At 42.0% G+C, this 14,266-nt stretch overlaps 2 protein-coding genes across 6 annotated transcripts in view; both read left to right on the forward strand.

Annotated features, from left to right (window-relative positions):
* The window catches only part of CRIM1 (cysteine rich transmembrane BMP regulator 1), a 241,057-nt gene extending 235,793 nt beyond the window's left edge, over positions 1-5,264 (forward strand). For all 4 annotated transcript variants that reach the window (XM_084828321.1, XM_084828318.1, XM_084828317.1 and 1 more), the window contains one exon: positions 839-5,264. In XM_084828321.1, coding sequence (XP_084684447.1) covers positions 839-1,015 — 177 coding nt within the window. In that variant the 3' untranslated portion in view covers positions 1,016-5,264. The remainder of the gene's footprint in view (positions 1-838) is intronic.
* A 6,593-nt stretch (positions 5,265-11,857) lies between these two features.
* Positions 11,858-14,266, forward strand: part of FEZ2 (fasciculation and elongation protein zeta 2) — a 37,795-nt gene continuing 35,386 nt past the window's right edge. For both annotated transcript variants that reach the window (XM_084828323.1, XM_084828322.1), the window contains exons 1-2: positions 11,858-12,213; positions 13,812-13,920. In XM_084828323.1, coding sequence (XP_084684449.1) covers positions 11,930-12,213; positions 13,812-13,920 — 393 coding nt within the window. In that variant the 5' untranslated portion in view covers positions 11,858-11,929. The remainder of the gene's footprint in view (positions 12,214-13,811; positions 13,921-14,266) is intronic.

A 14,266-nucleotide genomic window follows, 5' to 3' on the forward strand; every position in this document is an offset into this window, starting at 1 on the left:
AACATACCATTTTCCCTGATATGTTTGCTGTTGTTGCTGCTGCTGTTTTTATTGCTATTTTATTGTGTCCTTGGGTGTTTTTAGGGTTCTATCGTTTTTAATATAACGTCGGTTTTTATTATGTTTTTATTGTTGTATGCCACCTTGGGAGGGCTCCTACCCTGAAAGGCAGCCAAGAAATATTTTAAATAAATAAATAATCAATGTGGGCATAAATGCTGCCTATCTATCTTGTTCAGTTGACTGAGCAAGAGAACTGAAAACTATATTGAGCAAGATGAGCCAAAACGACTTCCTCAAAGGGTCACACACAACTGACTGAGTGAATCTTGTAGCTTTGTTCATTAGATCCACAGAGATCTAGGTAGTTCTTGTCTCTGAAGTGGGCTCGTATCAAAGAAAGCTTATGCCATAATTAATATGTTAGTATTTAAAGTGCCACATGCCTCTTCATGTTTTTGATAGCTCTAATAACTGCATATTAAATTAATGGCATAATATCTGTTCCTGCTCCTGGCTTATGATCCTAAATGATTATGGTGTTCACCTGGGAGTGGATGGCTGATATTTTTTTCCCAAAGCATTTGTGATATGCATAATACAGTGTCTGTCCCTGCTCTTTTCACTTAAGATGAGAAGATAATTTTATTTACAATAAAATGTGTGTGTGTTGTATACATTCCACATACACACATTTTATTATAAATAAAATTGTCTTTCTATATAAAGCTTCATATATATATATTCATATATATATATATATTCATATTCATATATATATATATATATATATATATGAAGCTGACATTCTATATTGTGCCTTTCTGTTTTCAAACAGCCTTCATGCCTAAACAATCAGCTGGTGTATGTGGATTGCAAGAAAGGTACTATGGTTCAGGTGGACAGTTCTCAGAGGATGCTCAGAATTGCTGACCCAGACTCAAGATACAGTGGATTCTACAGCATGCAAAAACAGAACAACTTACAGGCAGATAATTTCTATCAGACAGTGTGAGACGTTGCACCTTTCCCAAGACATTAAGAAGAAACAAAGACTGAGTCTGCTCTTAAAATAAAACTAGAATTGTGCACTTGCTTAGTGGATTGTATTGGATTTGTGACTTCATGTACAGCTCTAAGACCTTACTGGGATGGGCTCCGACTCCTGCAATGTGCCAGAACAAGCATTCCCACTTCTCCTTGCGATAACTGACCAACTGTTTTCTTGGAACCAAAGTTTTCAAACTTGTTAGGATGTTTTGCTTGTAACATAGTAATAGAGATTGTTTGGGAAGGGAATATTGGGGTTGTGCCTGAGTGGTTGTAACAGGAAGCCTCAAAGAATAAAAGCTGGTCAGCTTAACTTGGAGACAAAGAATTAGAAGAATATAGCTTTTTCCTGACACTCCAAAATTGCATTTATTGCAGTGAAGTATAAGCATACCCTAGCTGAACTCAAATTATGAAGTCCGGGGGTTTTTCAGCTCTGCTACAAAAATATACTCCTTGGAGAGAACCTGTCACATCACAGGTGCCGTATAGCTGCAACTATGTTTTTCTACCTGATCAGAAGCTGCAGTAGCTAATGACATAGCAAGGAAAACATTAAAGCAGAAATACAAAGGGCGAATTTATTGAAGATGTGTACAATTATACCTTGTGCTGCTTTTTGTTTTTCCTTTTGATGCTGATTGTCCAGATTTTGGAAGTTAGCAAATGGCTAAGGCCTATATAATTCCTGATATGAGCACTGGATTTTTGACAACAGTATTGGAGAGAGGGAGGAAGGAAGGAAAAGTTAAAAACACCATCTGATTCCAGAACTTGTGTGTGTGTGTGTGTGTGTGTGTGTGCGCGCGCGCTTGTTTTCTTTTATCATTGTGTACCAATTTCAGGTGGTTCAGGCTCCAATTTTTCATTGGAGGAAAAGAAAATTTTGTTGGATGAAGATCTTGCTCAGATTAGTTTTTTTAATCATGTTAAGATTTTTTTTTCCTGTTACTGATTATGCAGACTAGAAGCAACTTCCATGCTAGGAAGCTGCTTAATTTTAATTGTATATTACTCAAGCACCTTTTTGGAAGCTCAGAAAGAAAGGAGATCATGCTTCTTTAAAACTTTAGCTTTATAGACTATTTATGTAAATATAGTTATGCTTAAAATAAAGCATTTGTATGTTTCTGTGTGTGTGTGTGTGTATATGTACATATGTATGTGTATATATACATATACACATATATACACACTATGTATGTGTATAAATGTATATATACAGTATATATATGGTATTTATATATACAGTATATATCAGTATAATTTTGTATTTTTCCCTGTTGAATGTATTTTTAACTGAGATTTTACCCAAAACAGCAACACAGGCATTCCATATTATTGCTTAATCATTTGTGTTTAGAAAAGACAAGATGAGAGTATCTCATTCTACCTAGTTTTATTTGATTTGAAAGTGTGAGAATGCAAGCGTGTGTGTGTGTGTGTGAGCGTGAGCATGAGCATGAACATGTGCCCTTGTGTTTGCAGATGTGTACAGTATGTGCACAATTTTAGCAGTAAGCATTGCTACTTGCTACATTTCAGGGTGTGGTTTTTTTTCTTTTCCTGCATGGCCTTAAAAAGGCTGTTAATTCAATGCATTGGCTAGATACACTGATAACATACAGGCAGCACTAATCAGTTCCACAGAATAATAGCATCCACACTTGGATATATTTGAAAACAGTTGTTTGAAACAACTACTGGAATACAACTAGCTGGAGGTTTGTTGCAGCTTGACTCAAAACTTTAACTGTATCATACAACATTAACTTTTCCAAACAGGTCTTGGCACTTTTATACTAACTGCCCATTTGTGTGTTGCCTCTTTCTTTTACAATTGCTTGTCATAAGACACAGATACCCAGTATGCTTAATGTGAAAAGAAAATGTATTTTTTGTAAAGGAACTCTCAAGTATTGTTGTAAATACTTGGTCAGAGGTTACTGAACTTTAAAACTGAAAAACCTAATTTATTATATGACCTAATTTATTAATCTGAAGATTAACAAATGTCTTGTTTTAGAATATCAAAAAGTGTTCTAGCTGTTCGCATCAAAGAGAAAAATAGGTGTATCATAAAGGCTCAACATTTTTTTCTGTTGTGAATTCAGTTTCAAAAAAAAGAAAAAATGTAGTCCCCCAGCATTTTATAGTCAGTATGAAAACACTGAAACTAATGTTATTATTCAATTACTACCCAGATTCTGTCCAGATAAATCATCCATTCCTTTCATAAGAGTAAGCAGTCTTTATCCAGAAGTTGTAAATGCTTGCTTTTGTTTTACAATCAAGGCCATATTCTGAAAAATATTAGCAGGATATAGGACATGGTGTAAAATGTTTTTATTATTTTATTATTATTTTATTATTATTTTGAAGATATTATTTATCCTATGTGCTGTATCCATTACACTCTTTTACTTTGGTTCCTGTCGTGCTCTTGTAAGAGAAATGCAGATATCATTTTCTGAAACATAAAATAAACGCATATGTGGCACTTGGAGTGCGCTGCAATTCGGCAGGCTGCTTGTTTACTTTTTGAAATGTAAGATGGTTTCTTGTAATTTGGCTCTTGGCAGCACAATAAAAATCAACTTGATGAACTTTTTATAATTGTTCAATGGATTTCTTCTGTCAAATATTGTTTCAAATTTTAGTGGAACCTACAATAAAATATTGCCATTTACAAAGCTCTTGTTCAGGGTCCAGCCAGCCATGCCCACTTCTAAGATAATGCTTTCCATTCTCTCTCCCCCCCACACACACACACAGAGTTTTCTATTTTTCCTAGTCAGGGACACTGTGCTGTCCTATCAGACCTCATAGGACTTATTTTATTTTTTATTTTTTATTAAATTTATTAATCGCCCATCTGGCTGGTCACCCAGCCACTCTGGGCGATGTACAACATACAATAAAAACAGTTTAAAACAATAAAATTCTACAATAAAAACATTTTCTAGAATACCCTAACCCATCCCAAATACCTGCCTGAACAACAACGTTTTTAATGCACGACGGAAGCTCATTAAAGAGGGGGCATGACGGAGTTCCCTAGGGAGGGAGTTCCACAGAGTGGGGGCCACCACAGAAAAGGCCCTCTCCCTTGTCCCCACCAGTCTAGCTGTCCTGGCTGATGGGACAGAGAGAAGGCCATCCGAGGCTGATCTTGTTAAGCGGCCTGTCTGGTGCTGGTTGGTTTTGGAGTCCCTCTCTTACTTCTCTTTTCTTGAAGATCTTTTTTACTTCTGTAAACCCTTGAGTTTCCCCAAGCTTGCTGATACTTTCCTCTTATGTGTGGATGGTACTGTTTTCTCTGTATAAAAATCTACCCTTGGAGAATGTGTTCCGTATTAGTATATGGGATATTACTTTTGCCCAGCTATCGTAATGCATTAAAAACCGCTACCACAACTATTAAAATAATTCGTATATGGTATAATACACTTGAAACAGATATACCAAATGTTTATCATTCAAGTCACTCATAGCAAGTGACTCTTTCAGAACACCAAACTTGGAAAATTGTACCAATGAAGTGTCACCATTTCAGCATTCATATCCTTAATCTAAACCCTAGGTGTCATAGAATCATAGAATAGTAGGGTTGGAAGGGGCCTACAAGGCCATTGAGTCCAACCCTCTGCTCAATGCAGGAATCCAAGGCAGAGCATCCCTGACAGATGGCTGTCCAGCCTCGTCTTGAATGCCTCCAGTGTGGGAGAGCCCACCATCAGATATGCAATTCTTTTTAACAATACTTGTAACACCATTGTTACAAGCATCACAGCATTTATTAACAGTGGTTAAGAGGATTTTTCTAAAAGAAGCATCCCTAAGACTAAAAGTTAACAATGGGAAGAGAATGACACTAGTGAAAGGGAAATATTTGTAACCAACAGGGCTGAATTACCACTCTTGTCACTGAACACACTCCTGATTATAGTTTATTTAAAATTTTCATTATTTAAAACATATCCAAGCAGTGTATAGCAATAAAACCAAACTATAAATTTTCAAATTTATTTATTATTTATATTTCATTTTTATACCACCCAATAGCCGAACTGGAATGCTAAAAATGCCTGGGAAAATAAAAAGATCTTCACTTGGCACCGGAAAGGTACAATGTAGACGCCAGGCAAACCTCTCTAGGGAACTTACAAATATAAACATACAATATAAAACATACTAAAAGATAACCAAAGGCCATCAGAAAACAAGCAAAATAAAAATGACAGGTGTAAATCAAACGCTGAGACAAATTAAAAAGTCTTCAACATGTGACTGAACTGCATCAGAGTTGGTGCATGTTTTATTTCTGAGGGGAGGGTATACAAGGGAGTAGGCACCACAACAGAAAAGGCCCTATTCCTGGTTGTCACCAGGTAGATATTTGCAGGTTGTGGCACAACTGAGAAGGCCTCTTGATGGTGACTTGCAGTGGCTGGGCATGAGTATATGGAAGAAGGCATTCTCTGAGGTATCCCAGTCCCAAGTTGTTTAGGGTCTTATAGGTTAATACCAAAACCTTAAACTTGGCCCAGAAGCAAATTCACAGCCAATGTAGTTGTTTCAACGATGGTGTTATATGGCAGTGGCTAAACGACTGAGCCACTACATTCTGGATTAGCTGCAGCTTCCAGACCATGCGGAACGGTAGTCCCACAGAACACATTACAGTTGTTGGGACATGAGGTTACAAGTACATGGGCCACTATGGCTAAGGTATTCCTGTCCAGGAACAGCTATAGCTGGTATACCAGCTGCAGCTGGTAAAAAGCACTCCTAAGAGTCGTTATATATTCCAGAGATAACTATGGTTCTATGAGAACCCCCAAAGTATATACTTGTACCTTCAAAAAGAATGCAACACTGGCCAGAACTGGCAAACTGCCTAATTCCTGGACCTACCCACAAGACTTCAATTTATCAGCCTCCATCCAGTCTACCACTGATCCGGGACCTGCACTGTCTCTCCTGATTCAAATGTAACAAAAGTAGAGCTGACTGATGACACAGTGCTCCAAATCTCTGAATGGCCTCCCCCAACATCTTCATTACTGGAGGCACAGTTGTGCCTCCAGTAGATAAGGTGATAAGTCAAAAATGGATTCTGCCATGTTAAATGAAAATCAGGGGAGTGGGTTATTCTATCCTTAATAAAATCGAAAGGGTTTCATCGATCTTTCTGAAAATCACATGCCAGACAAAAATGTCTATTCTACATCACCTGAAAATTTCAGGAAGATTGGTTAAAGATTCAGGGAGAAAGGGAAGTTAACAGAAAAAATAAAATAGTCACACAGTTTTGGCACTGAAAACATGCGTTGGCAACCATTTGTTTCCATCATTTGCCAAAAAGCTGGAAGCTATATATGAAAACTATATATGTTTTCCTATTCCCTTTCTATTGTAATTGATGGAATGGAATTTCTTTTATTAAAGAAAATCAGTTTACTTATTTTTTAAATATTTTTATTGGTATAATGAATATGAGATTTCATAAACTGGCACTCGGAATGTTGAGCGGGGGAGGGGAGGGGAATAACTGCTGTGTAGTGAAAAAGCAGCAGCAGCAGCAGCTAACCCAGTTTCTGGGTCCTCTGTGTGTATGTACACAGACAAGCAATCCCCTCAGCGTGACCAGACCCCACTGCTTGTGTTTACTGGTCTGCACTCCCAGCTGTTCACTTTCTTCCTCTGCTCCCCTCCCTTTCCGCTTAATCATTTGTGTTACTAAGGTCCCTTTCTGGATTCAAGTGCTGGAAACAAAGGGCTTAGAAGGAAGCTATGGCATGGAATGGGAGTGAAACTTTGCTTCATAAGCAGACCTGTCTTTCCTTGAGGGCAGAAAGTTTTGCTGTCTGGAGTTTGAGAAGCAGGCAATCATGTTGACAAAGCTGTGGTCAAGCCATGGCATAATGGAGCAGTATGAAAAACAGCTACATTTGTTACTCCCTGCAGGTAGCAGCTCCACAAGTCCAGAGTTTTCCCATGTACCCTGATAAGGCCTAGAGTAACGTCAGCTTCCTAAAACAATGAGAAACTGTCCCTGAAGGTTTCTGCCCCACTCCCATGCCACATGTCATTCAGAACCAAATTTTCCAGTTAGCAACTACAGAAAAGAGCCAATCAAAAGGCAGGGAAAAAAATCCTCTCAGGGATTTAAAGAAAGCAGCAGCACCCTGTGAAAAAGACATGACAACATTTGTTCTAACCTGGCTTGCTTGATTTTTACCTTTTGCTTACCTCTGAACTTTATTTGCAGATTTTGTTTTGTTTTGAGACCTTTTTTTGTTCTTGACTTCCTTTTGGGAGAGGAAGAGTCCTCTTTTCTCTTTTTGAGCTCAAAGTCTTTTGGCTTTGAGACTATTTTGGGCTATCTTTCCCCAAGCCAGTTTCTCTGAGCCAGGCACCTGAGCAGCTTGGAGTTTTTGCCCGCTATTTTATTTTGCTCACTGGTGAAGCATGGCTTCACAACACTTTTCAGTTTAAAATATTGTCTTTATTCTCTTCCAGGATTAATTTTCCCTACCTGGACTTTGCTGAATTCTACACTCTGGATTCTAGGAGAGGTCTCTTTCAACCCATGCAGGGGCGGGGGGGGGGGGGGGGACTGACACCATAAGCCCAAATATCACCAGGAAATGGTCTGACCATGACAGTGGGGTCACTCAAACCCCTCTTATCTTCAGACCATCCCTCTCAGCATCATCTCCAATCCGTCCCTATGTCCTAACATTAGGTCCATGTTCTCAAACCCTAATGCTGGGTGGAGGAGTATCCTGGTGAGGATGATGGGATTTTTATGGACTGTGGTAGCTCCTCTCCCCCAACCTCCAGCCCATGCTGCTGCTGTGCCGCATACCCAGGTGGGCACAGCTGAGTTAGGTCAACTCCTCCCAGCTCACCAAGCCATGTCTTAGTGATGCACATCAGGTTGGCTTCACTTGAAGCAGAAGCCAACTATTGCTTAAAATAACAATGCTGTGCCCAGTTAGAGTTGCTGGTTTTAAATCTCTTTGAAAAAAAGGTATTTATTTATGGAATGTACTGGCAAAGCATTACATGTGCTATGTCAAAGCAATAAGTACAAATTGGTGATGGCCACCAATTTGGCTGGCTTTAAAAGGGGATTAGACAAATTCCTGGAAGAGAAGGCTATCAATGGCTACTAGTCCTGATGCCTCTGTGCTACCTCCAGTATCAGAGGCAGTAAGCCTATGCAGACCAGTTGCTGGGGAACATGGGCAGGAGGGTGTTATTACACTCTTGTCCTGCTTGTGGGTTTCCTGTAGATAGCTGGTCAGCTACTGTGTGAACAGAATGCTGGACTAGATGGACCCTTGGTCTGATCCAGCAGGGTTATATGAACCCTACAAATTAGGTTTAAAGTTACCAAATCATTTAACCACATTTTTACACATGAAAAAGTATGAACCTGTCCATAATGGGATTGGTGGGATTTTTAAAAAAATGACAGGATGATGGAATGGCTGTGGTAAGCCCCCAGTTGACAACGGTTATCCATCCTCCCATACAAGTGATGACCCTTATTTCAATACATGACAGCTTCATAGGACACAATGAGCATCCTTTATTTCAGAAAAGACAAAAAAATAAGTCCAGCTCTCTAGAGTAAGCATAGTATCAGCCTCTTAAAAAATACAGATATACTTTTCCCCTCCTCATGCTAAGCAGTCTTCCTGGGTTTTTAAGTATTTATTTAAAATTAAACCAGGGAAGTTATGCCCAGTTTTAGCTGGTATAAAATTGCTGCTGTCTGGCTGGGGAATGCTGGAAGTTGTAAGACTTTTTTCTGTCTAAACCTGCATAGGTCTGTGCTCTTAATTACTCATTTTTTCTAAATACTGGGCTAAGCTACCTTGATTAGTTAGCCAGATGTAAAATTATGTCCTTTGTGGTCTGTCTTTGCCATCATCAGAGGGAGCACTTCTGACAGTGCCACATACTCCTGAGGTTCCCCCCCAGAACACTTGCAGCAGAGCATTAAGTGCCACTTACCCCCGGAACATGTTACCAATTGTCATTAGGCCCCCACAGTTCTGATGTTTTGATGTCATCTTAAGACCCATCTCTTCACACAGGCTTTCCCTGAAGTGTGATCCAGCCAGCTATGGTCTGTAGTGCACAGTACAGTGTGCTGTTTTACTGCTGCTTACTCTTTATTATTATTGTGTAGTTTTATTGTTGTTTTATTACTGTTTTTGATGGTAATGACATTCTATGTTCACTGCTTTGATAACTCTGTGGAAAGCAGTATATAAATGTGAACAATCGAGCAATCAAATCAAAGAAAACAAAATAAAAACGAATGAAGAGCCAGGAAGCTTTCCTGAACCTTCTATTCAGGAGCTGGAACCAAGCCTTCAAACTCCTTGTTATGATCCACAACCTAGTCTTAATATTCTGTGTGCACACTTTTACTCTGGGTCCAGTCCTTGGCCCACAAGAAAAGGGGCCATGAAGGCAGAACAGTGGTGGGCTCCTGCCATTTTTTTTCCCCAGGGTCAATGCATTTGATGCTGACTTTTCCATGGCCAAGGACATCTTCTTCCTGGCCACATGGGGACTTTTGGGTTCTCAGCAGGGTGTGCCATGCCAGCACTACGTAACGCAGGAGCACCAATATAGCAGGGCTGCTCTCCTGTTGAAAGGGCTTGAGGATCCAAATACGTAGGGGAGGCAACACATTGAGTACATTACATCTCACAATACAACACAGTCTATGGAACAAACAGCACCTGTCTGATCCCATCAAGAGTGGGCAGATCCACATTCTCTGTCTGAAAAGATGCACACAAGCTCTTTCATTCTTGCCCTGCAGTGCAGATGTATACTAAAACCTGGGGTCAACCAATTAAGCTAAGTGGTTGGTGATTTAGGACAGTTAAGAGGAACTACTTCTTCGCACAGTGCATAGTCAAACTGTGAAATTTGCACCATTAAATGTAGTGATGCCCACTAACTTGGATGGCTTTAAAAGGGGATTGGAGAAAGAGAGGATAAGGCTATCAATGGATAAGGTTATCAATAGTCATGATGGCTATATATTACCTCTAGTATCAGAAGCAGTATGCTTCTGTATACCAGTAGCTGGGGGAACTCGAGTGGGACAGTGCTACTGTGCTCATGTCCTGCTTGTTGGCTTCTCATAGACATCCTGGCCACTGTGGGAATAGAATGCTGGCTCAGATAGACCCTTGGTATACGACTCTTCTTAAAACGATACTTTCCCATGAAAGATATCGTTTTAAGCAAAGTAATAATAAATAAGGGAAACACCAACTATCTGCCCCTGTGCTTTACATCCTGCTGTTCTTACAACTGGAACAGTAAATTTCTGGGTGGCTGATACTCTTGTTTCCTAAACTCCAGATTTGGGTGGATACTGAGCAGTAACAGCGAAGCATTCTCTCTATGCTCAGAGGAACTATCCTTTATTATTGTGTTACTTTCAGTGTTTCAGCTGATCTGTAACACAGAATTTATACCATGCTCAAACAGAATCATTGGCTGTGCATGTGCAATATGGCATGCTCCAATATCTGGAAATTATCACAGATGATATAAATTTGGGTGCTTGTATGAAAAAGTGTGCAACCGCAGTGAAAAGCTTAACCATGCCCCTTCGCTATGAGCTTCTCTACACCAGCCTAAAGTCCAGTGTTTAAACTGGGCTTTTTGCTTCCATTTTAAATGCAGGATCACAATGGGCTCCCCTTTCCCCCTCCTCTAAGTCCTCCTTATATTTCATTGAACTAGTTCCTCTTCTTGCCGCTTTTCACGGAGGGAACTGGAACACAAGTGCGGTCATTTGATACCTCATTATCTCCAATCTATTTTAAAATGGAATAAAGGTCATTTAGCACAGGAGAGGCCCTGGAGGTTCACCACCTCAGCTTTCTTCACAGGGAGCTTTTATCCTGCGATTGAGACTGCTCCTTCACGGAAGTTTGCAGGCTTTTTACCTGATGCTGTGGCCCTGCCATGACCCTCCAGGGCTGTCTCCTGCACTAAATGCCCTTTCTTCTGTTTTTAAATAGATGGCAGATAATGAGCTATCAGTTACTCCGTTGTGTTCCGCTTCAGTTTCCTCCGTGAAAAGAGCAAAAGCGGCAAGAAGAGGGGCGAGATCAATGACAGATAAAGATATGGGGAGGGGGAGGGGGAGGGGGAGGGGGGAAAGGAAGCGCCTGTGAAGGGAGTCATTGTGATCCTGCATTTAAAACGGAAGCAGAAAGCCCCATTTCAAAAGCAGGCTTTCAGGCCGGTGTAGACATGCCGCTCATCTAAAAGGCCTGCAGACTTCCGTGACTGCGCATTCTCAACAGGATAAAAGCCCCGTGTGAAGAAGCCCTACAGCTCTCAAGCCCATGACAGAGACAGAATGTAAATACCTGAGGCTGCCATCCTAAACACAGTAGGGCGGCCTTTCCCAGCCAGGGCGCCCTCCAGATGTGTTAGACTACAACTCCGTGCTGGCTGGGGCATGATGGGACCTGTAGTTCAACACATCTGGAAGGCACCAGGTTGGGGAAGGCTGCCCCAGTAGGGGCAGCGCCTCGTTGCACCCAGTGGCGCTTCCTCCCGAGTAAACCTGCACGGGATTCTAGTGCGAAGCTTTCCGATGAACACGCTGAAGCCTCCCGGCCCCCGGTCTCCGTGGCTGGCTGCTTGCGAGGGAGCGGAGACGGGCTCCGGGCCGCTTCCCCTGGACTGGGCGCCCCGCCCTCTTCCTTTCCGCCCCGACACCCGGGAGCGCGCGCCGCTGAGGGCCGGGGCGGGAGCGCGCGAGGACGCGCAGGCCCGGCCCGGACGGCCTCCGTGCGTCTCCATCTCGCTTTCGGCAATGGCGGCTGCGACGGCGGCCTCGCAACGGGACCCTGCCGGGGACTGGCAGGACTTCTCCGGCTTCCAGCCTTCGGCGGAGGGGTGCTGCTGTCCAGAGCCCTCTCCGTCGGCGGCGGCGGCGGCGGCTCGGGAGGGGAGCTCCTGGGACGACGGCAGCGACCTGGGGGCCAAGCTCCCGCTCTGCTTCCAGCCACCTCCGCTGCGCCCTCAGGACGGCGGGGACGGCGAAGCCTGCGTCCCGCCGCGGCCCCTCAGCGAGCAGAGCGCCCTGCACGAAGACGAGTGAGTGGCTGGGCCGGGGCGGCGGCGGCGGCACATGGGGCCCCTCCCTTGCGGGGAGCGGAGGGCTCCTCTCCCCGCCCCCGCGCACCCCGCCGCTGTGTCGGCGTGAAGTTCACAGCGGGGTATATCGCCTGGGCTTACCTGGGTACCTTTTAAATCTCTGGAACTCTGTTCCTTGGGAAGAGGTGGTTCGGGGGGATGAATGGGATGCGCGAGTGACGGAACTGCAGCCTCGGGGATGCAGAAGCGAGCTGCCTACCACCCTCAGCACTGTGCAGTCCTGAGAGCCGTGGGGCTGGGGGGGATCACCTCAAAATGTAACAGTGGGGCAAAACCCTTTTCATTGGGATCCGCTACGGCGTCACCTTGGACTTTAAACTTCCCAGTTGAGCCGTGCCTGCTGGCCTTTCACAGGACGGGGTGAGTCCCAACTTATTGCTGTGGGGACTTGGCACTTTGTTGCAAGGGAACCTAACTGTTGGTGGAAATCTGAACTTTGTCATATATTTAAGGGCAGAACCCTTTACAAAACTTCATAGCCCCAGAAGACCCATTTACTGTGGAAATCCGAAGTATGTTTATTCAGAAATAAATTCCAGTGTATTCAGTGGGGCCTTCTCCCAAGTAAACGTGCAGAGGATTGCAGCGAAAGGCATGGACAGCTTCCAGAGAAACACGATTTGGGAGACATGATTTGGGACTTCTAAGCTTCAATTTTTGAGGATATGTTCATCGTGATAGTCTTAAACCCTCTTGCTCACTAGGCTTCTCTTTAAATTCGAGTGATTTTTAGCTTAGTCTTTTAATTCGTTCACTTTTTAATGAGCGCAAGAATGTTATGAACTATGAGTTGTGCTCCAATGCAAACAGTGTCTTCTTAAATTCGTTTTTCTATTTTATAAACATTTATAAATGTTCTTTGGATTGCATCAAAATCACTAGTACTTTGAGGAATATTTTTCAGAGTACTTTTGAACCAGACAATAGAATCTGATTACCAGATGCCAGAAATAAAATAATGGACAGTTACCTCTATTATCCTTCCATATTGATGAGTTATAATTGGCCGCTGTTGTTCACAGAATACAGGACTAAATATATTTATGGTCTAAATCTGCGAGGCAATTTTTACCTTCTGTTAGCTGATATAGGAAGAATAGAGAAAGGCATTTTGCAAGTTCCTCTTTTCTACGCATTATCTTCAGCTGCCGATGGAAAATTCATTGGTACTATTATTTAAATATCTGAGATTATCTTAAAAGTAGTCACTCCAACCCACATGCAGAAGCAAGCACACATCTGTGGACATGCTGGTAGTACAGATTGTCATGTCCATCACCAAACATCTGGCCCCCACTGAAGTAGCTGAATGCATTTTTTGATGAGGGCGGAGATGAGTTTTATCATATGCGCCACTATATAATATATACATTTTGCATATAAGCAGAACTGGGGTCATTTATGTATGAAGATCCAAAATGTTTAATTTTTGGAATACTTTGGGTTTCACCTGGTTAAGGCATTTTTTAAAACCACAGTGTTTGGTATATTTGTCAGATTTAGGATAGTGTCTGAAGGCTGAAATTTTATTTCTTCAGGATTTGGAATGCTCTCACTGATAATTATGGTAATGTCATGCCAGTTGACTGGAAGTCTTCCCACACCAGAACATTGCACTTGCCAACACTGAATCTTTCTGAAAAGAGAGTAAGTATTGGTCTGCAATATTTTCTGAACAATTTTCTCTTGACCGCTTGAGACTATGACACAAAAACAGAATGTTGCATCATCTGTCAATTAAAGGATCTTTTGCCATTACATTATTAGAATTCAGTTCCCATCATGGATTTTTCCACTTAAAAACATACTTGTCAGGTTCTGTTATGTCCAGTAAGGAGTACTGATGTGTTAAAAAAAAAATCACTAAAGGTGCAATCCTATGCATGTTTAGACAAAAAAAGTCCTACAAATTCCAGTGTGCTGGCTGGGGAATGCTGGGAGTTGTAGGACTTTTTTTCTGTCTAAACATGCATAGGATTGAACCCTTAATTTC

The sequence above is a fragment of the Heloderma suspectum genome, chromosome 1, assembly GCF_057233095.1.
Source record: "Heloderma suspectum isolate Gila_16-S chromosome 1, 16-S_ref, whole genome shotgun sequence".
NCBI lineage: Eukaryota > Metazoa > Chordata > Lepidosauria > Squamata > Helodermatidae > Heloderma > Heloderma suspectum.